At 38.4% G+C, this 26,224-nt stretch overlaps 1 protein-coding gene across 2 annotated transcripts in view; it reads left to right on the forward strand.

The window, feature by feature from the left end:
• The first annotated feature begins 72 nt into the window (after positions 1-72).
• NCBP1 (nuclear cap binding protein subunit 1) overlaps positions 73-26,224 on the forward strand; it is a 41,342-nt gene continuing 15,190 nt past the window's right edge. The window contains exons 1-12 of one of the 2 annotated variants that reach the window (XM_081236592.1): positions 73-355; positions 7,157-7,245; positions 8,170-8,270; positions 10,126-10,282; positions 17,992-18,099; positions 18,457-18,578; positions 19,512-19,581; positions 20,048-20,263; positions 22,621-22,718; positions 23,666-23,729; positions 25,160-25,270; positions 25,996-26,060. In XM_081236592.1, the coding sequence (XP_081092718.1) occupies positions 322-355; positions 7,157-7,245; positions 8,170-8,270; positions 10,126-10,282; positions 17,992-18,099; positions 18,457-18,578; positions 19,512-19,581; positions 20,048-20,263; positions 22,621-22,718; positions 23,666-23,729; positions 25,160-25,270; positions 25,996-26,060 (1,235 nt within the window). In that variant the 5' untranslated portion in view covers positions 73-321. Of the gene's footprint in view, positions 356-7,156; positions 7,246-8,169; positions 8,271-10,125; positions 10,283-17,991; positions 18,100-18,456; positions 18,579-19,511; positions 19,582-20,047; positions 20,264-22,620; positions 22,719-23,665; positions 23,730-25,159; positions 25,271-25,995; positions 26,061-26,224 lie in introns of those variants that run through there. The other variant, XM_081236593.1, reaches the window with a different exon arrangement.

The following is a 26,224-nucleotide window of genomic DNA, read 5'->3' on the forward strand; positions in this document are numbered from 1 at the left end:
CGCGTGGCCCCGGAAGGACTTCGAGGGAAGGCGGGCGAAGGAAGCAGCAGAGAGGCGGAGGTAGCCCGAGAGGGCGGTTGCGTGCGGACCAGACGCCCGCGGCCTGGTGAGCTTCCAGACGCCGGCCCTCCCGGATCCAAGCCCGCCGAGCCACCAGGCCACCTCTACCCCTTGTGCTTCCGGGAGCCGTCGCGAGTGAGTGCGCCTGCGCAACAGCCGCTCCGCGCGCCTCACCGCTGTCCTCGCGCCGGCCGGCTGCCCGAAGGTTCCTGCCGCGCTTCCCGCCCGGCGTCTCGGCTCGGCGGCGCACCGGCGTGCGGCATGTCACGGCGACGGCACAGCGACGAGAACGATGGTGAGTGCCCTGGGCCCGGCCGCCGAGGCCGCGCCCAGGAGGGGTCGAGCTTTGGCTTCTGTGGTCTTCGGGTCTCGAGCGAAGGGACGGGAAGGCCTTCCCTCCGGGAGCGTTCGGGGAGCCGCGGAGAGAAGCGGGTGGTTCAGCGAGAGTGTGGCCGGGCGACTTCTGAAAAGCCCCTGCTTCTCCCCGCCCCACCTCCTTAAGTCGTCGGCCGAGGAGCGGCCTGGTGGACCCCTGGTCTCTAAGGACTCTTCAAGATTTGGCCCTTAGCACCGCCGAGCAGGGAAATACACCTGTGTCTGTGCCGCCGCCTCTTAGGGATAGTGACAGGGACCCACTCAACCCCGTGTCTCGTTTTGACCCTCAAACTGCACCTAAAAAAGGGCTCTCAGAAGACGAGAGACCTGATGAATCGCAATCTGAGCTCTCTCCTGTACCGGTCATCCGTCGTTTTGCCTTTTTTCAAGCGGCAAGGAAAGAAATCGGTTTCTTATCCACACCCAAGAGGTCTCTAAAAAAAAAAGATGTACGTAGGTTGTTGTGTTAGATTTTGAACTGGCCGTAAGCGTATTTCCCTCGTGTAAGAAAAAGTGCCGGAAGACTAACTGGAGAGCTCGTAGAGATTTAGATCTAAATTCCCATCTCCATTTGCATGGTTGCACTCATGGGGATCATGGAGTTGCCATCATAAAAACCAAGAATAATTTTACTAGTTAAAAATAGAAAAGGTGCTTACATTACGAAAATCAGTCAAGAACACATCCCAAAAAAAGAAAAACTAACAGTAATTCTGTTATTAATACTTTAGGGTATTGTTCTTTGAAAAGAGTGTAGTGTAGTGGTTAAGAGGCCAGACTTTGGAATCAGAGGGCTTAAGTTCAAAGCTGGACCCTGCCATTTACTTTGTGATCTTGCCCAGGTTTTATCACCTCTTTAAACCTTAGTCTGTAATATAGAAGTAATGATACATACCTCTTGGTTTTGTGAGGATTAAATGAGGTAACACATGTGACTAATTGCTCATGATGGTGTGTTTTTTATCACCTGTTAATGCTTAAGAGGTGACAAACATTGGCAGATGTCGACAATGTAAGAAAAAGTACAGAACAAAACATTTGAATTAATTTTCTCCACTAACATTTTTCTCTCCTTGAATGTTGGGGCACTTTGGGCCAGGAGCAGAATCCCACTAATTTAGTTTTAACAGTGAAATATCAGATTTCTGCTGGGGCATGGCTTGAGAGGATATTCTGGTTCAGCCTCCTCATCTGACACTTAAGGGTCTAAAATTTTAGTGTAATTAACGCGGAGACACGATTAGTAGTGCCCAGACACCAGTGAAAGCAAGTCCAAGGTTCTTGTCACTACACAGGTATTACTACGCTGCATGCTTTGATTTTTTTTTTTTTTTAAACACAGGAGGCTTCTTGTATAATGTACATACAGGGCACAGAAAATAGTTTTCAGGTGCTTTGCCTTTGATTAATTAAAGACTTAATCTCCTAGAAGTCATCACTTGGGGTTTGGAGAAGTTGAGGCTTTTAAAGTTCTTCCCATTTTCTTTGCTCTTCTCATGCTTTCTCTACTCTTCTTCTTCTCTCTTCTAGGGCATCCCTAAAGGGAGAGAAAATGTTTCCAAGGGGCAGCCTGGAGAATTGGATGTGAATATGTAGGAAAACAACTTTGGCTTTGGTTATTGGGATGCTGGCATAACTTTCTTAGGAGTTAGCTTCTGGCAGCTAAATCACTGTCCATTCGGGTCTTGCTGCAGGAACTTCAGAATAAATACGTAAAGACAAAACAAAATAAGGAGTTAATTAACCAGAGTTTACTATGAATAATATAGTAGTCGAGGGGCAGTTTATAGTCCCTCTTAGATACTACACCAAGTCTGGAACTTTTGTAAATTGCAAAAGTTTGGGTAATGAACAGCTGGGGTTTATCCTAAACGGTGATCTGAATCAAATATTTTAGATACTTTTCTTTTGGTTAAGCATCTACTAATTTTTTTTAAATCAGAAATATTGGAAGCTTAAATACTGCAGAAAGCTATTTTAAAATAGGCTGAATTATTATTGTTGTATTAAATAGATGCATCTGAGCATTTCTGGATTATTGTCAGCTCTTATCAGTCACTGACTGCCATGGCTTTCCATATGCTTGACTAGATATAATAATTTATTCAACAAATATTTACCAGTGCTAGGCACCGTTCTAACTACTGACAGTACAGCAGTGGACAACATAAAGATCCCCTTTTACAGGCAGAATACAATCAAGTAAATATAGTGTATAATACGGTGTTAAGTGCTATGGAGAAAAAGAAAACTGGGTAAAGAGAGTAGAGGCTGCTGTCGGGGAGGAGTTGCCATTTTGTATTGGTTGGTCAGGGAAGGCCTCACTGAGAATCGCATCTGATCAAAGACCTGCAGGAGGTGAGGGGGCAAACCAGATGGCAGTGTGGGGGAAACGCAGTAGTCTAAGCACAGGGAGCCTCAAGTGCAAAGGCTTTAAGGCTAGAGTGTTCCTATCATCCTGAAACAGCAAGGAGGCCAGTGTTGCTGTAGCAGAGTGAGTGAGGGGGAGAGTTGTAGGAGATAAGATTGGAAGGGTCGCAGAGAATCAGCTCACAGAGGGCAATTTTAAAATTGCATCTCTGTGCTGAGACTAGAGTGTCCTTGATCCAAGGAGATAAGTTCCGGAAGCTATACCAATGAAGTTCACCTAGAGATGGATTTATAGACAAGGAAAGGAAAATCCTAAATGGAAATTAATGTGTATGGATACTGGTCCAGTGCTAAATCTAACTCATTTCTTAGACTCTTTTTAAGACTGTCTCTGAAGCTTTTCAGTTATTTTGGATATGCATACAATATCTGTTCAATATATTGCTTTGTTCTTTTAAGAAAGTTTTTAGATTGTCCATGATCTTGGCCAAAACCCCATATTAGTCCCTTTTAAGCTACTTAGAATTAGGTCCTTACCTTTTAGACGGTGACTGTTCTTTTACCTAACTATAGAAAATAAAACGAATAGAAGTGAAGGGATCTGTTATTCTGATGAAAAGTATAGTTTGTTTCAGAAGTGATGGTTACTTCTTTAAATCTGCAGGATCAAGGTGCTTTACTTTTCCCCTTTCCCTTGTTGTTTTTGCTACTTTCTCTTTTACAGAGTTGGTTTTTGTTTCCACTTTGTGGGTCTAAAATTTTTTATAGTACCTAATTCTAAATAAGGATATAAGATGTGTAGTATAGTGTATCCATATAGAATAAGTATCACCTTACAGGTGAAAAATTATTTGGTGTATTAAGATTCTTTTTGATGGGTTTTTTGTTGGTTTTTTTATTTGGCTGCATTGGATCTTCGTTGCTGAGCATGGGCTTTCTCTAGCTGCGGTGCGCGGGCTTCTCTCGTTGCAGAGCACAGGCTCTGGGCACACAGGCCAGTTGTGGCACGAGGCCTCAGTAGTTGTGGCTCACGGGGTCTAGAGTGCAGGCTCAGTAATTGTGGCACACGGGCTTAGTTGCAGTCTTCCCAGACCAGGGATTGAACCCGTGTCCCCTGCATTGGCAGGCGGATTCTTAACCACTGTGCCACCAGGGAAGTCCCTTTCTGATGGGTTTTTTTTTTTTTTTTTTTTTCTTTTTGCGGTATGCGGGCCTCTCACTCTTGTGGCCTCTCCCGTTGCAGAGCACAGGCTCCGGATGCGCAGGCCCAGCGGCCATGGCTCACGGGCCCAGCCGCTCCGCGGCATATGGGATCCTCCCAGACCGGGGCACGAACCCGTATCCCCTGCATCGGCAGGCGGACTCTCAACCACTGCGCCACCAGGGAGGCCCTCTGATGGGTTTTAATAGAGACTTGCTTCTCTCTTCTAGCCAAGGGTGTCAGAACGAAGTGCTAATGTGTAGCTTTAATTTACATTGTAAAACTTATACTTAGTTAACATGTTAATATAAAATCTGTTGTTGTTTTGGGAGCTACCTTAGATATGCTTTCTTGAGGGTAGATGAAAACATTCAGCTCATTCCCAAAATTTTATTCTTCATTAAAGAGCTTTATTCTACTTCCCCATGCTCTTGCCCACATTCTCTTGAGTTCAGTATCCTGTTACTGTGTATGAATTCACATTGTGTCTGTATGTCCCCCTCCCACCCCTCTTTATATTCTCTCCAATATCAGGTGAGTGTGGGGCATCTCTTACTTCTTAACACATTCTGCCTCTTCTCATTCTCCAAGCATAGTAAAAATGAGAAGAAGAAGAGAAAAGAAGAGTTGCACTTCAGAGATAGGACTGTATACTGTATTTTCTAGTTTTTCTTCAGAAATCCTACCTTCTCTCCCCACAGCAGTATTTTCTTCTTTTCAGTCTTACAAGAGGGCCTAGGAGGGTTGCTTTAAAGACTGGGATATGATTCTAAACTGATTTGAGAACAAGCCAGCTGGATGGTTAATTTAGAGAGGGTGTGGAGGTGGGATGTGGGATAAAGGGTTTTGGCAAAGTAGATGGGCCAGAAAGAAAGGAACAATGGTTAAAGTTTAAAAAAAAAAAACTGCTCTCATTCAGCTAGTTTTTTAGCACCTTCATTCTCCCACCCTTACCAGAATCTGGTTCTGAAGAACATTTAGTATATTCTGCTTTCAGAGTTTCAGAACAGTTTCTCGACATCAGCACTACTGCCATTTTGGGCTGGATTATTCTTTATTGTTGGGCGTTGGCCTGTGCAATGTGGTACGTTTAGTAGAATTTCTGGCCCCTGCCCACTGGATGCCAGAGTTGTGACAACTAAAAATGTCTCCAGAGATTGCCAAGTGGCTCCTGGGGGACAAAAAGCCAACCCAGTTGAGAACCACTGCTCTTGGAGAAGGCTATTTTAATGTCCTGGCTGATAGCTTATATAAACATTGCATCAAATATGTCATTTTTTTCAATGAATGAATCCTGGAAATAGAAGTCCTTTGTGTCGAATTTGGCTCTTGGAGTGGTGGAACCTTTATAGAGGTCCTGTGACTTCAGTTTAATGTATATTTGAGAATCAAGGTCACTGATCCCACAATACCACACATGTCCACAACTTTACACGGACACATATCTCCAGGAATACATCACAGCTGTCATGCTGCATGTGTATTACATTTTTTATGGCATTATCCCTTCAAAACTATCCCTTCAAAATTCAGTGGTTATTTAAACCAGATCCTAATGATAACTAAGGGGCTGGGTGGGGGGTCAAAGCACACAATGCTTTGCCCTATGGCCTTTTATAATACTTGGTTTGGTCCTATCTAGATAGTAATAGATTGGTTTTATTCAGCTTGAGTTCAGGTGGTAGGTACCTGAAGATCATTTCAGACATTGGAAAAAATTTTAACACCCCAAGCTTAGAATAGCCAAGTGCTGTGTTTTATGAAAATCATTGTATTTTTCAAGCCAAATGTCCCAGTGGCAAGTAAGTAATTATGAACTCTGTAAAAATGGTTCAGTTCCTTTGGCTGTACAAGTCTGGAAAAGATTAAAAATATAACTTGCTACTGGGTAACCCTATATCTGCAGATTTTCATTATTAATACAGATCTCCAACACAGTTACAGATTATTGCTTCCTTGTTCACATGCCATCCTAATAATCTAATTGGTGGAAGTTAAAAATTGAATTACACTGGGAGACTAGCCAACATTGTGTGTAGCAACAGCATCATGTTCCATATTTAACACCTTATTTGAAAATTTTTCAGCCTTATGTTAGTCCACAAAAGGATATAAGGTGGGTATGTTGAGGTTTTAAACAAAATATTGGTAGTAAGAGATCACTAACAACAAGACAGTCCAGTGCTTAAGGATTTTGTAGCACAGCTTCATTCAAATTGAATTCTTTAGCGACCAAAAGGACAGATAGATGACTGGTAATGATTTCAGAATGGTAGTTTTTGTTTGTTTGCACAACTCTGAACGACACCGTTTTTGAACATAATAGGATCAGTAAAGTATGGAACCAAGAGCTGGTTAAAGCAGGAAACCATAAAACATATACCTTTTCCCCACCGATTGTTTGATATAGTACTCAGGACTTTTCTTTGAGTATGTCTGCTGATTGTAATTCTCATTGTTTGGGATGAACTAGACCCTAGTGCTGCAAGGTCTGTAGAACCAAAACTGTTAATTGAAGAGTTAAGAGCTCAGACATTTGTAAAAACTAGTGAGGAATCCTAATGTTTTATGCTCCCTTTCCCATCTTTTGAAGTTTTCCTCTTCATACCTTTCTTTTTTAAAAGCTTTTTTTCCCCCTAATCAAGTCTTTCCACAGCATTCAACTTGGTTTTTACACCCATATTTCATCAGTTTACATAATTTTCATTATTAAAATAATGAGTACTACTGGCACCGACAGGTTTTAGGAACAAGCGACTAAGGATGAATAAACAGCTCAAGTTCAAAGAATGGGAATAACCATACATGAGTATTACAGGGAGTCTTCTAACTGCTAGTGGTTAGCATGTTATGGGCACCTTTGCTGCCTATCCATAGAAATGGACAGGACTGCTGCATTGCGTTGCTCCATGGGGGCACTATAATCACAAAATTTAACATAAATAATGCTTCCTGGAGTTATTATGGTGCCACTGGGTATGGAGACTGTTGGTTGATCTAGCCTTGTCTGAGAAGTGGAGGGTCAGTTAAGCACTTCTGTGTGTAAATAGTAGGGCTTCTGGTACAAAAGTGATTATAGCATTAAAAAAATTAACGTTTTTGATAACAGATTCATCATGTAATGTTCACTTTTTTACATTGTTGAAACAGGGGGACAGCCTCACAAAAGGAGAAAGACCTCTGATGCGAATGAAACTGAAGATCATTTGGAATCTTTAATATGCAAAGTAGGAGAAAAGGTATGATCAAAATAGGCACAGACTGTGATGGGCTTAGGGTTGTAGTTAACTGTGCTTGATTAGTTTCTGCATCTGCAAACTCGATGATCTAAGTTGTGGGCAAAGTTTGTATTGTCATATATCTATATCCCAAAGTAAATGCATATTAAAAGCCTTGGAATGCAGAGAGTTAAATGTTATTAGTAATTTTCATAGAATATGAGTCTTAGAAGGGACCTTAGGGAATAGTCCACTCAATTTAAAAATGAAGACCACGGGCTTCCCTGGTGGCGCAGTGGTTGGGAATCTGCCTGCCAATGCAGGGGACACGGGTTCAAGCCCTGGTCTGGGAAGATCCCACATGCTGCGGAGCAGCTGGGCCCGTGTGCCACAGCTGTTGAGCCTGCCATCTGGAGCCCGTGAGCCACAACTACTGAAGCCCGCGCGCCTAGAGCCCATGCTCCGCAACAGGAGAGGCCACCATAATGAGAAGCCCGCGCACCATGGCGAGGAGTAGTCCCCGCTGGCCACAACTAGAGGAAGCCTGTGCGCAGCAATGAAGACCCAGTGCAGCCAAAAATAAATAAATTAAATAAATAAATTAAAAAAAATTTTTTTTTAATGTATTAAAAAAAAACCTGGAGACCGAGGAAGTTCTGGATAGGTGAGGTAATTTGCCCAGTCATACAGTTAAGTGAATTAGTTAGAGAAGTAGAATAGAGCCCAGAATGTCCTCCCATTTCTAATACTTGTTCTGCTGTCTTAGATTGCTTTTTAAATTTTATTCGTTCTCTTTTCATGGTTTTCTAAAGAGTAATAACAACCTGAACTTATTTATACTAAACTGTCAGTGCCTTATGTGTAACTTTTTTATCATCACCTAGAAAATTTTAATGCACTAATTGCTGAGTACTTGACAGATATTTAATATGCTGTCCTCTACAGAGTGCCTGCTCTTTGGAGAGCAACCTAGAAGGCTTGGCTGGCGTTTTGGAAGCTGATCTTCCTAACTATAAGAGCAAGATCTTAAGGCTTCTTTGTACAGTGTATGTATACAAAAGATTTATGAATCCAGGTGATAATGTATTATCTACTCTTAAATGCTTGTGAATGTTCAGAAGATGTGTTTATGTTCCATATGTCATCTGCTTTCATTCTGTGGGGAATTTGTCAAATGAAATGACCTTTTGCCCTTTGGCGAACTCTTAGCGATAAATAGGATGAAAATTGAGCATTTTCTTTGTTTTGTTTCTTGGATCCTTAGAATCATTTGAGCTGACTACTTTTAAGTGAGAAAGTAGACAACTTCACATTCAGCGATTTTCTTTTAAGCACGTACAATTAAATGTATATAATAGAGTTTAATTTATACTTTTAATCAGTAGTATCAAACATATTTGAGAACCAGTCACTCAATTAACAATAGCCCTTCTTAGAAGGCTGAAGATACTTTTGAAGCTATGACATAATAGGCATAATCTTTCTCTGAATTAGGTTAGCTAGAACGAGTATCAGCATTTAATTTGTAAAGACATTAGAAAGGGAAAAGTCTCACATGAAATCATGAAACAGTCTCTCCCAACAGTGGAATTAGCAATCCAGACTTCCTCATCACTCAGGTGGACATTGGTCACTCTAAACTGTATGCTTTGCAAAGGAGTATCTATGACTTCTGGATAAAGAAGTCTTCATTATGAAGGTGCCTTAAAATGTTATTTCAGTTATTTTAAAATAATGGGGTTTTTTAACTGCTTACAGCTCAGTTTTGAAATTTAAAAATGTACACACAAATTGAAACTATCAGTGGATTTTACTTTAGCATCTCATAAAGTACAAATAATTTCAGATGCAATTTTTTTAAGGAATCTAGTTAATATTCAGGAAGACATGTCCTTAGACTAAGAAACTAATACTAAGAAAAGTTATTTGGCTATAGTTATCCATAGATTCCTTCTGTTCTGAAAGCATTTATTAGAATAGAGTAGATTTATGCTTAAATTCTGATGGAAGCCATGACTTTGAAGCAGGGGAGGGTTGAGGAGGAATGGTTACTATCAATGCAGTTATTTTTTTAAAACCTAAATTGTCCCTAACACTCTTTGCTAGGAACCTTGGGAAAATGCAAAAAGTATAAGAGAATCTGAACAATCAGGAGTTCCCATTTGCTTTTCTTTTTTGAGCTGATTTCTAAAGGCTGCCTAAATTAGGGATCAACATTTGCTTTTTTCAAAGATTTATTACTGTAATCCTCTTCTCTACTTTTCAAATAACTTTAATGAAAGTTAACACACTTGAGTAAGCAAACTGGATGTAAAGAAATCTTACCATATCAGAGTACCATGTTAAAAATTCAACAATTTAACTGATAGGAACTGGTTTTCGTTCTGAATTTTTTCTAAGCAACTAGAATAGTGTTTCTCAAAGTGAAATTCTGATCCCGTGACATTTGGTCGGCTAAGTTTAGAAATGTTGATTGCTCCATCTCTCCCTTAATGATTCTGCATTAAAGAAACTTTTTATATTTTCACTCAGCAATTGCCAGATATTTTACCATGGAAACCATTTTCTGTAGACCTGCTATTCAGTTCCACTAAGCACATTGGAAGAAAAACTGGTCTAGCGTCAGTTATATCTATTTTAGTTTGATGACTTCACAATTAGAGTGTTTTACTTTCTTAACTCTTGGATTAACTAATTAGAATTAAAATGAAAAAATTGAGAGAGCCATGTCTGCAACTCTTCTCAATATTTATGCCTTTTCTGACATAGTTTTAAAAACATAGCTAAATGTGATGCTTTTCTAAAGTTAGTAAAACAATTTAAAATTTTATATAGTATAAAATTCAGCAACTTAATGCTGTTGTTTTGGGATCTTCTTATTGTGCTGGGTTCTCAAATCAGTGCACGTCTGTTACCTGAGAAGTTGACAATTTATACAACATTAGTTGGACTACTAAATGCCAGGAATTACAACTTTGGTGGAGAATTTGTAGAAGCCATGATTCGTCAACTTAAAGAATCGTTGAAAGCAAACAATTATAATGAAGCTGTATATTTGGTAAGTTTTTTGTGCTTTTGGCTTTTGGGGAGCTTTTTGGTATGTTATGACTTAGTGTTGGGATGAAGGGGAGAGGTGAGCTACAACCAAATAATTTCTTTTCTCTTGAAATACAGTTCCCCACTCACCACAACAGCTGCTCTTTTGAAACCATTCTTTTTTTTTTTTTAATCTTTATTGGAGTATAATTGCTTGACAATACTGTGTGAGTTTCTGTTGCACAACAAAGCGAATCAGCCATATGCATACACATGTCCCCATATTCCCTCCCTCTTGAGCCTCCCTCCCATCCTCCCTATCCCACCCTTCTAGGTCATTGCAAAGCACGGAACCCATCTCCCTGTGCTATGCTGCTGCTTCCCACCAGCCAACTGTTTTACATTCGGTCGTGTATGTATGTCCATGCCACTCTCACTTCGCCCCACCTTCGCCCACCGACCCCATGTCACCTAGTCCATTCTCTATGTCTAGCTCTTTATTCCTGCCCTGCAATTAGGTTCATCACTACCTTTTTTTTTTTTTTTAGGTTGCATATATATGCGTTAGCATACGGTATTTGTTTTTCTCTTTCTTACTTCACTCTGTATGACAGACTCTAGATCCATCCACCTCACTGCAAATAACTCAATTTCATTTCTTTTTATGGCTGAGTGATATTCCATTGTATATGTGTGCTACATCTTCTCTATCCATTCATCTGTCAATTGACATTTAGGTTGCTTCCATGTCCTGGCTATCGTAAATAGTGCTGCAATGAATATTGTGGTACGCGTATCTTTTTTAATTACGGTTTTCTCAGGGTATATGCCGAGTAATGGGATTGCTGGGTCATATGGTAGTTCTATTTGTAGTTTTTTAAGGAACCTCCATACTGTTTTCCATAGTGGTTACATCAATTTACATTCCCACCAACAGTGTAGAAGGGTTCCCTTTTCACCACACCCTTTCCAGCATTTATTGTTTCTAGCTTTTTTGATAATGGCCATTCTGACTGGTGTGAGGTGATACCTCATTGTAGTTTTGATTTGCATTTCTCTAATAATTAGTGATGTTGAGCATCTTTTCATTTGCCTCTTGGCTATCTGTATGTCTTCCTTGGTGAAATGTCTGTTTAGGTCTTCTGCCCATTTTTTAACTGGATTGTTTATTTTTTTGATATTGAGCTCCATGAGCTGTTTGTATATTTTGGGGATTAATCCTTTGTTGTTTCATTTGCAAATATTTTCTCCCATTCTGAGGGTTGTCTTTTTGTCTTGTTTATGGTTTCCTTTGCTGTGCAAAAGCTTTTAAGTTTAATTAAATCCCATTTGTTTATTTTTGTTTTTATTTCTGTTACTCTAGGAGGTAGGTCAAAAAAGATCTTGCTGTGGTTTATGTCAGAGTGTTTTTCCTATGTTTTCCTCTAAAAGTTTTATAGTGTCTGGTCTTAACATTTAACTCTTTAATCCATTTGGAGTTTATTTTTGTGTATGGTGTTAGGTAGTGGTCTAATTTCATTCTTTTACATGTAGCTGTCCAGTTTTCCCAGCACCACTTATTGAAAAGGCTGTCTTTTCTCCATTGTATGTTCTTGCCTCCTTTGTCATAAATTAGGTGCCCATATGTGCTTGGGTTTATCTCTGAGCATTCTGTCCTGTACCATTGATCTATATTTATGTTTCTGAGCCAGTACCATACTGTCTTGATTACTGTACCTTTGTGGTATGGTTTCAAGTCGGGGAGCCTGATTCCTCCAACTCCATTTTTCTTTCTCAAGATTGCTTTGGCTATTTGGGTCTTTTGTGTTTCCATACGAATTGTAAGATTTTTTTGTTCTAATTCTGTGAAGAATGCCGTTGGTAGTTTGATAGGGATTGCATTGAATCTGTAGATTGCTTTGGGTGGTATAGTCATTTTCACAATATTGATTCTTCCAAACCAAGAACATGGTATATTTCTCCATCTGTTTATGTCATCTTTGATTTCTTTCATCAGTGTTTTATAGTTTTGTGAGTACAAGTCTTTTGCCTCCTTAGGCAGGTTTATTCCTAGGTATTTTATTCTTTTTGTTGCAATGGTAAATGGGAGTGTTTCCCTAATTTCTCTTTCTGATTTTTCATTGTTGGTGTCTGTGCATTGATTTTGTATCCTGCAACCTTACCAAATTCATTGATTAGTTCTACTAGTTTTCTGGTGGCATCTTTAGGATTTTCTATGTATAGTATCATGTCATCGGCAAACAGTGACAGTTTTACTTCTTCTTTTCCAATTTGTATTCCTTTTATTTCTTTTTCTTCTCTGATTGTTGTGGCTAGGACTTCCAAAACTATGTTGAATAAGAGTGGCAAGAGTGGGCATCCTTGTCTTGTTCCTGATCCTAGTGAAAATGCTTTCAGTTTTTCACAATTGAGTATGATGCTTGCTGTGGGTTTGTCATATATGGCCTTTTTTATGTTGAGTTAGTTTCCCTCTATGCCCACTTTCTGGAGAGTTTTTATCATAAATGGGTGTAGAATTTTGTCAAAAGCTTTTTCTGCATCTATTGAGATGATCATATGGTTTTTATTCCTTAATTTGTTAATGTGGTGTATCACATTGATTGATTTGCATATATTGAAGAATCCTTGCATCCCTGGGATAAATCTCACTTGATCATGGTGATCCTTTTAATGTGCTGTTGGATTCTGTTTGCTAGTATTTTGTTCAGGATTTTTCTATCTATGTTCATCACTGATAATTGGTCTATAATTTTCTTTTTTTGTGATCTCTTTTTCTGGTTTTGGTATCGGGGTGATGGTTTCTTCGTAGAATGAATTTGGGAGTGTTTCTTCCTCTGCAATTTTTTGGAAGAGTTTGAGAAGGATTGGTGTTAGCTCTTCTCTAAATGTTTGATAGAATTCACCTGTGAAGCCATCTGGTTCTAGATTTTTGTTTGTTGGAAGATTTTTAATTACGATTTCAATTTCATTACTTGTGATAGATCTATTTATATTTTCTAATTCTTCCTGGTTCAGCCTTGGAAAATTGTACCTTTCCAAGAGTTTGTCCATTTCTTCGTGGTTGTCCATTTTATTGGCATATAGTTGTTTGTAGTAGCCTCTTATATATAATCCTTTGTATTTCTGCAGTGTCAGTTGTGATTTCTCCTTTTTCATTTCTAATTTTATTGATTTGCATCCTCTCCCTTTTTTTCTTGATTAGTCTGGCTAAGGGTTTATCAGTTTTGTTTATCTTCTCAAAGAACCAGCTTTAGTTACATTGATCTTTGCTATTGTTTTCTGCATTTCTATTTCATTTATTTCTGCTCTGATCTTTATGACTCCTTTCCTTCTACTGACTTTGGGTTTTCTTTGTTCTTCTTTCTCTAGTTGTTTTAAGTGTAGAGTTAGATGTTTATTTGAGATTTTTCTTGTTTCTTGAGGTGAGATTGAATTGCTGTAAACTTCCCTCTTAGAACTGCTTTTGCTGCATCCCATAGGTTTTGGGTCATCATGTTTTCATTGTCATTTGTTTCTATGTATTTTTTTCTTTCTTCTTTGATTTCTTCAGTGATCTCTTGGTTATTTAGTAGCCCACTGTTTAGCCTCCATGTATTTGTGTTTTTTACAGTTTTTTTCCTGTAATTGATTTCCAGTCTCATAGTGCTGTGGTCAGAAAAGATGCTTGGTAGGATTTCAGTTTTCTTAAGTTTTCCAAGGCTTGATTTGTGACCCAAGATGTGATCTTTCCTGGAGAATGTTCCATGTGCATTTGAGAAGAAAGTGTATTCTGCCACTTTTGGGTGGAATGTTCTATAAATATCAATTAGATCTGTCTGGTCTATTGTGTCATTTAAAGCTTGTGTTTCCTTATTTTCTATTTGGATGATCTGTCCATTGGTATAAGTGGGGTGTTAAAGTCCCCTACTATTATTGTGTTACTGTCGATTTCTCCTTTCATGGTTGTTAGCATTTGCCTTATGTATTGAGGTGCTCCTCTGTTGGGTACATAAACATTTATAATTGTTATATCATCTTCTTGGATTGATTCTTTGATCATTATGTAGTGTCCCTCCTTATCTGTTGTAGCAATCTTTATTTTAAAGTCTATTTTATCTGATACAAGTATTGCTACTCCAGCTTTCTTTTGATTTCCATTTGCATGTAATATCTTTTTCCATCCCTTCACTTTCGGTCTGTATATGTCCCTAGGTCTGAAGTAGGTCTCTTGTAGACAGCATATATATGGGTCTTGTTTTTGTATCCATTCAGCCAGTCTGTGTCTTTTGGTTGGGGTGTTTAATCCATTTACATTCAAGTTTATTGTTGATATGTATGTTCCTATTACCATTTTCTTAATGGTTTTGGGTTTGTTTTCGTGGGTCTTTTTCTTCTCTTGTGTTTCCCGTTTAGAGAAGTTCTTTAGCATTTGTTGTAAAGCTGGTTTGGTGGTGCTGAATTCTCTTAGCTTTTGTTTGTCTGAAAAGCTTTTGACTTCTCCATCAAATCTGAATGAGATCCCTGCTGGGTAAAGTAATCTTGGTTGTAGGTTTTTCTCTTTCATCACTTTAAGTGTATCCTGCTACTCCCTTTTGGCCTGCAGTTTCCACTGAAAAATCAGCTGATAACCTTATGGGGATTCCTTTGTATGTTATTTTTTGTTTTTCCTTTGCTGCTCTTAATACTTTTTCTTTTGAATTTAAATTTTGTTAGTTTGATTAATATGTGTCTTGGTGTGTTTTTCCTAGGGTTTATCCTGTATGGGACTCTCTGTGCTTCCTGGACTTGGGTGACTATTTCCTTTCCCATGTTAGGGAAGTTTCCCCCTGTAATCTCTTCAGATATTTTCTCAGACCCTTTCTTTTTCTCTTCTTCTGGGACCCCTATAATTTGAATGTTGGTGCATTTAGTGTTGTCCCAGAGGTCTCTGAGATTGTCTTCAATTCTTTTCATTCTTCTTTCTTTATTCTGCTCCTCGGCAGTTATTTACACTGTTTTATCTTCCAGCTCACTTACTCATTCTTCTGCCTCTGTTATTCTGTTATTGATTCCTTCTAGTGTATTTTTCATTTCAGTTATTGTATTGTTCATCTCTGTTTGTTTGTTCTTTAGTTCTTCTAGATATTCGTTAAACATTTTTTGTATTTGTTTTTTGGTATGTTATGACTTAGTGTTGGGATGAAGGGGAGAGGTGAGCTACAACCAAATAATCTATGTTTTCTCTCGAAATACAGTTCCCCACTCACCACAACAGCTGCTCTTTTGAAACCATTCTTTTTTTTTAAATAAATTTATTTATTTTATTTATTTATTTTTGGCCGTGTTGGGTCTTCGTTGCTGCATGTGGGCTCTCTCTAGTTGCAGTGAGCAGGGGCTACTCTTTGTTGCAGTGCATGGGCTTCTCATTGCGGTGGCTTCTCTTGTTGCAGACCACGGGGTCTAGGTGCACAGGCTTCAGTAGTGTGGCTCACGGGCTCTAGAGAACAGGCTCAGTAGTTGTAGTGCATGGGCTTAGTTGCTGCGCGGCATGTGGGATCTTCCTGGACCCGGGATCGAACCCGTGTCCCCTGCATTGGCAGGTGGATTCTGAACCACTACACCACCAGGGAAGTCCCGAAACCATTCTTATTAAAGATGCAGAGCTCATTACCCAGTCCAGTGGCTTCTGTTAACTCAATCCTAGTTGACCTCCCTGTAACATGGGATGCTTTACACTACTTGGTTTCTACAGCACAACTCTTTTCAGGACCTCCTGCTGCCACTTACCTTCTATTCCTCAGTCTCCTTTTACTGGGTAACCTTCCTTTGCCCCTTAAATTTTTGTGTTTCCCAGGATTCTGTCCTCACTTCACTTTTTTTTTCAAACATTCTCTGCTGAAGCATTCTCATTCTCTCTCATAGCTTCATAAACTACCTTTATTTTGATGACCTTCTCCCCACCAACTCTAGTCTGTATCTCCTGCTTCAGCCATTCTCCTGAGCTCCAGACCTTTGGTCCAAATACTACCTGGATAGCCCTAAGGTATCTTGCCTGGAAGTCCCTGAATTAATGCATTCTTCATACCTCCTTTCCTGTGCCCCCAGCCCAACCCATACAAGTGGCTGCTATTTACTGGATAGCCCGTCCAGAAACCTGAGCATTAATTTTTGTCTTGCCTTTGCCCTCTCATACTCCAAGCGGTCTCCAAGCCCTGTCTGTCCTACCTCTTAAATTTCTCTCCAGTCTGTTCCTTCTCCTTGTCTCCAGGGCCTCTAGTGCAGTTCATGCCTTCCTCGTAATGTCTTAACAGCTCTTAACAGATCTTTTTACATCCAGATTCTCTGCCTTTCACTTTATCTTCTATAGTGGCACCAGAATGGTCTTCTGTAACTAGGCTCTGTTCATGTTGGTTACAGGTTAAAAACCTCAGTTCCTTCCCATTTTCTACAGTGGATAGTCTTCAAAGCCTGGTGCACAAGATGATGCAGGAAGTAAATATCAGAACTCTTATTTATCTTAAATGGAAATGGAATTAAGCCTTTTTAATACATAACACATAGATTGACAGTGGGCCAACTTATATTTATATATAAGTAAATATTATGTGTTGAGGTATGTGATCAAATTCTTTTCTACTGAGTACATAATCAAAAAAGAGTTTGGACGCTCATCAGGCTATTAAGTTCAGATTCCATTAAGTCTGATCCTTCATGGTTGCCCCAGTCTGTTTCTCTTTGCCTCCCATATACCCTCCAGCTCTATCTGAATTATTTGCTGGTCCCTGAACACACCTTGTTTTTGAACCTTTCTGCCTAGAAGCCTCTCCTTGCTCTCCACGTGAGGACTACTTTTTTCATCCTTTATGATCTAGCCCGATTGTTACCTCCTATATGATGTTTCCCCCTACTCCCTTTGTCCCTATTTCTAGAACACTTTATCTTTTAGTATAGGATTTATCCATCTGGGTTGAGATTGTGCTTGTCCCACTAGTCTATGAGCTCCCATGTGACAGAGACTTTAATAGTGCTCAGCAGTGGCACACAAAGGGCACCCAATAAATATCTGTTCATAAATTTCCATTTCTGTGGTCCAGCAAAAATTTTTTCACAGCCAAACAGAAAAGAAGATTATTGGTTGTAATAGCTAGAATATTACAGTTTAGGTTCTTAGTCTAGTATAAATGTAAAGCTATAAATTCAGATTCCTGTCCTTCCTACAGTCTCTGTCACAACTACTCAGCTCTGCTGTTATAGCACAAAAGCAGCCACAGACAACATGTAAACAAATAAACATGGCTGTGTAAAAGTCGATTTGCGGACAATGAAATTTAATTTCATATAATTTGTATGAATCAAAATATTCTTTTGGATTCTTTTCAAGCATTTAAATATTTTAAAACCATTCTTAGTTTGCAGGCTGCTTAAAAAACAGGCAGTGGGGGCTTCCCTGGTGGCGCAGTGGTTGAGAGTCCGCCTGCTAATGCAGGGGACACGGGTTCGTGCTCCGGTCCAGATAGATCCCACATGCCGCGGAGCTGGGCCCGTGAGCCATGGCCGCTGAGCCTGCGCATCCAGAGCCTGTGCTCCACAACAGGAGAGGCCACAACAGTGAGAGGCCCACATACCGCAAAAAAAAAAAAAAAAAGCAGTGGGCTAGATTTGGTCCTTGGGTTGTAGTTTTTCAGAACTGTGGTTTCAAACATTACAGAATTGCTTGTTTTATAATTATTATAAAGGACATTTAGATTTCATAGAAATTGTTCTCCCCACCAGGTCCGTTTTTTATCTGATCTTGTGAATTGTCACGTCATTGCTGCCCCATCAATGGTTGCTATGTTTGAAAATTTTGTAAGTGTAATTCAGGAAGAAGATGTGCCTCAGGTAAGAAAACCCCTTGTGCTGAATCTTGTCCATATAGTACCAGGAATTTTTCACTAGTAACCCTTTAGTAATAAAAACAGAAGATTAACAGTGGATTTATCACATTATAAATTCTTAATGTCTAAAAGTTAAGTCAGCTGGTATAATGGTGGGTTCTCATGACATCTGTACATTAGTTAAATGATTCTGTCTAGTAAGATTAAAGCTAATATATCTAAAAATGCTCTAAATGAGCCAGATGTCTTTGTTAAGTCCTACTGAATTGCGTCCATAGGATTTCATTCAGGAATAAATATAATATGAATGAAAATTCACTAGCACCTATTTTAAATGTACCTTTTAAAAAAAATTCTTTAGGTGCGCCGGGATTGGTACGTGTATGCATTTCTATCATCTTTGCCCTGGGTTGGAAAGGAGTTGTACGAAAAGAAAGATGCAGAGATGGACCGAATCTTTGCCAACACTGAAAGCTATCTTAAGTAAGGGCACAGCAGCTTGGTAATGATTTTGTGTCCCCTTAAGTTTTTTCAGAAGAATTTTGTTATAAGTTTCATTTTCTATTAATAGGTAATTCTTTGGATATTGTTAATATTTACGTAGTTACAATAAAGCTAAAGGAAGGCCAAAGATAAAAATCTGCTTTCTCATTACCCTAAGGTACCTTTAAATGATTTTTTAAATGTTTTATATTTTTCAAAAGTTGTACTGTTTTTTTAATAATATATAGATGTTTACAAAAGAATGAAAGTAAGAGTGTGAACATGCTAACATTTGAATGTCATTCCCCCTTTTTATACAAATGATAGTCCAGTATACACATTGTTCTTCTATACACACTTGCTTTTTTTTCCCTCTTAATATAGTTTGGATTCGTTGCATAAGATATTTAGCTCTACCTCATTCTTTTTAACAGCTGTATGGTATTCCAGTCTTTTAATGTACCATAATTCCTTTAACTAGTCTCCTCTTGGTAGACATTGAGGCTATTGCAAGTCTTTGGCTATTTTAAACAGTGTTTCAGTGAATATCCTTGTACATAAGTCTTTATGTGCATGTACAAATATGTTTTGGGGTGATGTGAATTCTTAGAAATGGCATTGCTGGGTTGAAGTGTCTTTACTTTAACAATTTTAATTTTGATATTTAGTCAGATTGCCTTCCAAAGAGATGATACTCTTCCAAATGTCATCTAAAGAGATTATATCAATTAGCCCTCTGCCAGTGATGTTTTTGAAACCATGTATTTGCCTACATTTTGGCAATGCAATACATTATCAGAGATTCTAATATCTGCCAATCTGATAGGTTAAAATGTTTCACTCCCTTAATTTGCATTTTATTAATTATGAAAGCAACTGAATATCTTTTCATGTTTTAAAAACCTAAATGTAGATTTTCATTCTTACCTTTAGAAGACGCCAGAAGACTCATGTGCCCATGTTACAAGTATGGACTGCAGAGAAACCGCATCCACAAGAAGAGGTAAATTGATTTCAGTCTCTTGTGATACAAGCACAGAGTAGATTCTTACCTCTGTGACATATTCAAATCACCCCATTTGCATACCTCAGCTGGGTTTTCACATTTCATATCAGGGGTTCAGCTCCTCATAGCCCTAGGCATATAGTGGATTTTTAATAAACGTTAGAATGTCATCAAAACATTCCCTATTCTTTGGGATTCCAGATATCATAGAGTTGATGTATGTTTTATTTATGTGCCCAATTTGAAAAAATAAGAGGTATCAGCCCCAGACAGACTTTATAAAATAATTAAAACAAAAACAGGAACTTAGCAGTATTCCTTAGTACTGTATTTAATTGTAAGTTAGCTTGCTTTTGTATCCTGTATTTTAGAAGGCAGTAGATTTTTGGTTTTGTCTAGTCAAAATGTTATTTCATCTAGCCTCCAAATATCTATTAATTGTTCAAAATTAATCTGTCTTTAGTATTTAGATTGCCTCTGGGCCCAGATTCAGAAATTGAAAAAGGATCGCTGGCAGGAGCGGCACATCCTAAGACCTTATCTTGCCTTTGACAGCATCCTGTGTGAAGCACTGCAGCACAACCTGCCTCCTTTCACACCACCTCCTCACACTGAAGATTCGGTGTACCCGATGCCAAGGGTCATCTTCAGAATGTTTGATTACACGGATGATCCTGAGGTACGTGCATGACCAACAAAAGTGCCTTTCAAAGCGCCTGTGTTGTGTTGTAATTGTGGTTTAATCTTGTTTGAATTATGCCTATGGGACATTTTAATTTTGAGTTGTTTATTATCTAAGAGGGTCAATGGCAGCGAAGTTAACAGTTTAATTCAGTGAATGGTATCACCTCATTATTCAAGAAATCATACTTAGGCAGTGTAAATTGACAGCACGGTGTACAATTGAAGGTTGTAGGTTTGAGAGGCCAAGTAGGTTTGGGTTTTAATCCTGGCTTAGTCACAGCCCAGCTGTGTGATCTTGAGTGAGTTATTTACCTCCCTACCTTAGTTTCCTAATGGAATAATAATAGTATATATTTCATAAAGTTGTAATGAGGATTAAATTATTAACACATAAAGTGCATAGAACAGTATGTGACACGTGATGAGTGTTCAATAAAGTGTTTTTAATTTAAAAATCCCAAAGATTAGTATAAGCTGACTTTATAGTTCTTAAATATATATATTTTTTATTATGAGGTCAGGTTGTTGATAGCTGTTATACTTTAGCAATTAAGAAAATGTATAATTTCGATATTAACATTTGATATAAAAATTTACATTTTAACTGTGCTTTAGTTACTTTATACCTTTGCATTTGAATGACTGTTTTTTGGGGTTTTTTTAAATTTTTGGCAACGTTGGGTATTCCTTGCTGCGCACAGGCTTTCTCTAGTTGCGGTGAGCAGGGTCTACTCTTCCTTGCAGTGCGCGGGCTTCTCATTGCAGTGGCTTCTCTTGTTGTGGAGCACGGGCTTTAGGCACACGGGCTTCAGTAGTTGTGGCACATGGGCTCAGTAGTTGTGGTTCATGGGCTTAGTTGCTTGGCGGCATGTGGGATCTTCCTGGACCAGGGCTTGAACCCGTGTCCTCTGCATTGGCAGGAGGATTCTTAACCACTGAGCCACCAGGGAAGCCCACGACTGTCTTAACTTTAATACCCAGGCAGCAAGCACAGTGATCACTGGGCTGGTTCTGAAAAGAAACTCGCCTGGCTAAAGTACTATACCTGTTGCTTAGTACATTCCAGTCAGCATAGAGCAGAGTTTCTCAGCCTCAGCACAACTGATGCTTTGGGCTGGGTAATCCTTTGTTGTGGGGCTGTCCTGTGAATTGTAGGATGCTTAGGAGCATCCCTGGCCTCTACCTTCTAGGTGCCAGTAGCATGTCCGTTGTGACAACCAAAAATGTCTCCAGAGATTGGCAGATGTCCCCTTAGGGGCAAAATTTCCCCCAGTTGAGAACCACTGGCGTAAGAACCAATGTTACCACCTTAGGTCAAACTTGAGTTTTCCTCCCCTGTCTTCTCTCTTCTGTTCTACGGAAAGTTGCTTATGACCAGGGAAATTTTAGCGTATGTATACTCTATCTCAGGGTAAAAAGTTGTTGGATAATTGGTTATATATACAAAATTATCAACTTGCTACCCACTTGCAATATTGCATACATAATAAAATGCTTTTAGTCATCTTTATGTAATGGTCTAATTAGAGTATATATAATTGGAAGTCTAATTTACAATAAGACTGTTAGAATCTTTGTGATTAGGTATTTATTTGTACAAGGGGAACATTAGAATGACACCTCAAAATTTGCTTCTGTACTATTTGTACTTAATTGGTGTTGCCTCTGTAATGTGCCCATCATCTTTTGCCAGAAGAGCATAAATATGCAAAATATCTGTTTGAAGAGGATTTGTTTTTTTGTTCTGGGCTTTCAAAAAATGTTTTGTTTTGTTTTAATTAGAAATGATAAAGTAGATTAAAGTAAAAGTCACCAATAAGTAGTAAATAATAAGTAAATAAACTCATGGAACCTGTTTGCTATGCATATTTTTTTAATTAAACAATATTATGTAGGTAATGTTCTTTAACCTTTTTTAAAACAGCGTAGTGTGGATATCTTTCAATGCATACATGATTTTTTTGTGTCTACATAGTGTTCGAGACAAAATTTTCCCTCTCTCCATGTTTTTTATGGAAGTAATCCAGTCCCATGGTTTCAAAAAATAAACTGTGTAGGACTAATAATATACAAAAATTATTTAGTTTGCTTCATTTAAGACTTGAAGTGGGCAAGGATAGTACAGTGTCAGATGTAGAAGAAACACTATAGCTGACATTCTAATTCTCTTGTAGACATAAGTGAACACAACAATAAAATTTGCTGAAATACAGAGCTTTCACACTTGTGAACTTTTATCCCCAGCATCCAATACAGTGTCTGGAACATAATAAGCTCTGATATATTTGTTGAATAAATGAAAAACAATATTTTGTCTAGGTCTGGAGTATATGCATTTGGTTTTCTTTCCAGGGTCCTGTAATGCCAGGGAGTCATTCAGTGGAAAGATTTGTAATAGAAGAGAATCTTCACTGCATCGTTAAGTCCCACTGGAAGGAAAGGAAGACTTGGTAAGATGCTTTTCATGGTACTTTTATTAGAGTGGAGAAAAAGTAGCAATCTTGATGATTTAGTAAGAGCAAAATGTACGTTAAGAGTAAGAAAATCTTCCTCTCTTCCTGATGCCCTGTCTTGCTAAGACTGATCTCTAAAACACTTGATTTGCTTTCTGGAGGCACTTCACCCTCAAATAGTACTTTCCTGGATGCTGTATAGTACTATAGTGCTTTGTAGTAATATGCATACTGCTCTTTTGTGTGGATATTTGCCATGTGCTCTGGACAAATTAACTTGAATGGCAAGCTGTTTTTGGTATGAATGTTGTGGGAATAAATGAATACTAATGGTTTTGCTGTTTCCTAGCAGTTAGAAAAGTTTATTTTTAATATTTTCTGAAACCTTGGAAAGTTTTGGTTTAGATCTTAAAATGGAAAGGAATATAGTATTTTGGGAATGGTCTACCTTATAAAACATTTTAAGTTAGTAGATCTGAATATACTACCTTACTATTATTACTTACACTCCTTTTTTTTTTTTTTTTTTTTCTCGGTATGCGGGCCTCTCACTGTTGTGGCCTCTCCCGTTGCGGAGCACAGGCTCCGGACGCGCAGGCTCAGCGGCCATGGCTCACGGGCCCAGCCGCTCCGCGGCATGTGGGATCTTCCCGGACCGGGGCATGAACCCGTGTCCCCTGCATCAGCAGGCGGACTCTCAACCACTGCGCCACCAGGGAAGCCCACTTAACACTCCTTTTGATCTTTCAAGGAGTTTTGCATGCATTAAAGAGCTTCCTTATGGTAGACAGAATAATCTGTGCTGTAGTTAAGTGAAGTAACTGAAATCTAGAACATTTCAGAAAAGATTTCCTTTATATCTACATACACTGTTTTTGAAACTGCTTATTTGGTTTTTCATATATCTGTGTGTACTCATTAAACTTAAATTACACTTTTTATAGTGCTGCACAGCTAGTGAGTTATCCTGGGAAGAACAAGATCCCCTTGAACTACCACATAGTTGAGGTATGCATTCCAAATGGAGTTTGTTTTTAAGTTTCAGAATCTTTCTGTTGACTGTAAAGTGTAATCTACTCTTGGCCTTTTTGTTGTTCTTGGTACTTGGCAGGTGCTGAGAATTAATAGAGAAGAGAGGAAATTGCTTTCAGTTTTGGAGCTCTGTTAGCCATGTTAGTAAAGAGGAAAGAGGTTAAGCCCAGTGTACAAATGGAATTTTGAGTTGCCTATAATTTATTTATATATTGATAGTATATCTTCATTCATGAATAGTTATCATGGATAACGTAAGTTACCTCTAACTCTATCAATACATTGTCCACTTAACAGATGTATAAGAGGCTTAAATACTTTAAAGTATTGTATTCTTTAGGCAGATAACCCATCTTTAACTGTGTTTATCTGGCCTCTTATTACTAGCATACCCCTGACTAGTGTATTATTTCCTGTATCACAGGGTAGGGATAAGTAGGAATCCTTATTTATTCTTAGAAATCAAAAGAGCCAGTTGTTTTAGAAGTGGAAAAAAATAGATAATGCTTTTGATTCCATATGAAGTCATACAGAAGGATGATACTAGTAGCATAGTTGAACACCTTGTAGAGATTTATTTCCCAAAAAACAGTGTTTTCACTTGGCCTGTGGGTCAAACTGTCAACTGCATTATTCATTTATGTTAAAATACTCAAAGTGAGCATAATTATGTATCATTTGATTCACTTTTTATTCATATTCTACCTATGTACTTCCTTAGAAATGCTGCATCTGTTCTCTTTATAGAACTTGAGAGTGTGCTTAGGCTATGAACTTGACTCACTGACATGTCAATTGAAATGCAAAATATAAGTCACATTTTTAAATCTGCAAAATGTGTAGAAATTCATACAAAAGTGTAGGAGATGGGAGTGAGAAGGAATGCAGACCAGGCTCTAGAAGTCGAGGTAGATGGTCCACAAATAGAAGGAGGATGGAAACAAGTTTGTGAACAAGAGCATGGCAAAAAAGTCTTGGAATACCAAGAATACGGTAACAGTGTAGAATGAGTTAACTATCTTCTGTTCCCATCCTCCGAGTCTACAAAGGACTTTTACTTCTTATAGAAATGAAACTCTGGTGGATCTGTGAGTCCCCAGTAAACTGTACCTCCCTGAATTAACTCTGATACTTCCAGAGTTGAAATTGGACAGTTCTCTGGAAGTATCAACTAAGCATTAATTTTTGCATATTCTTATTTGATTGAGTTATAGAGATAAGAAATCTTCATTACAGTATTCAATTGTAGATCTTTGTGTTTTAAAGAGCATAATTTTAAAGGTTAAAAAGTAATATTTTTTATTATGAATACCATAGAGTTAGAGTTTAGAACATTGAGGTGTTTCTAATAGTAGAAATGTGTAGATAGCTGTTGAATTGAGTTCTGACTTGTGATTCCTTTGTAGGTGATCTTTGCAGAGCTGTTTCAACTTCCAACACCCCCTCACATTGATGTGATGTACACAACACTTCTCATTGAACTGTGTAAACTTCAGCCTGGCTCTCTACCCCAAGTTGTATCCTTTCCTTTGTTTTTAATGTACTCTGTTTGGCCTGACTTTAACAGATTATTAAATATTTCTGCTTGTGGGTTTAAGTCACTTCATGAAAACAGTTTGGCATTTCTTTAAAAGTTAAACATTACGTGTACTATACAGTCCAGCCATTCTGCTCTGGAGTATTTACCCAAGAGAATTAATGTTCATAACTTTATTTGTAATAACCCAAAACTGGAAACAATCCAAATATCCATCAACACAGAATGGATAAGCAAATTTTGTTAACAGCTATACAGTGGAATACTACTCAGTAATAATAAAAACAAAAAGGACAAATTTTCAACGCAGGCAGCAACATGAATGAATTGCAGAATATATTGAATAAAAGGTGCCAAACAAATATGAATTCATACTATATGATACCATTTACACAAAATCCGAGAAAATGCAAAGTAATATAGTGACAGCAGGACTGATATTTGCTTGGGGGCATAAATGAGGGGAAGAAGGGAGAATGGATGACAAAAGAGCACGGGGAACTTTTGGAGATGATGTAAATGCTCATTATCTCGATTTCACGGGTGTATACAGAGCAAATGTACATCAATGATACCTCAAAGATCAATTACTTGAAACGAAGCTCAGCATTATTAGTCATTATATAGACTTCTAAGAAATGTTATTTTTTCTATCACAGCTTATTTTCAAGGAGAGTATAGTTTTCCTTATCCTGAAATTCACAGCTTGCACAGGCAACTGAAATGTTATACATGCGTTTGGATACGATGAATACTACATGTGTAGACAGGTATAGCAATTGCCTTATTTCTGTACTGAGTGTTAGCAGCTTCTGCTCCCTGTACTTTATAAAAGAATTTGATCAGGAAAACATTCGCCTTTTTAAGAATTTCCAAGTTGGTTTTTCTTTCTTGCCTCCCCCAGATAATCCTTTATATAATAAAACTCATAATT

This window comes from Mesoplodon bidens (assembly GCF_964165515.1).
Source record: "Mesoplodon bidens genome assembly, chromosome: 6".
NCBI classification, from domain to species: domain Eukaryota; kingdom Metazoa; phylum Chordata; class Mammalia; order Artiodactyla; family Ziphiidae; genus Mesoplodon; species Mesoplodon bidens.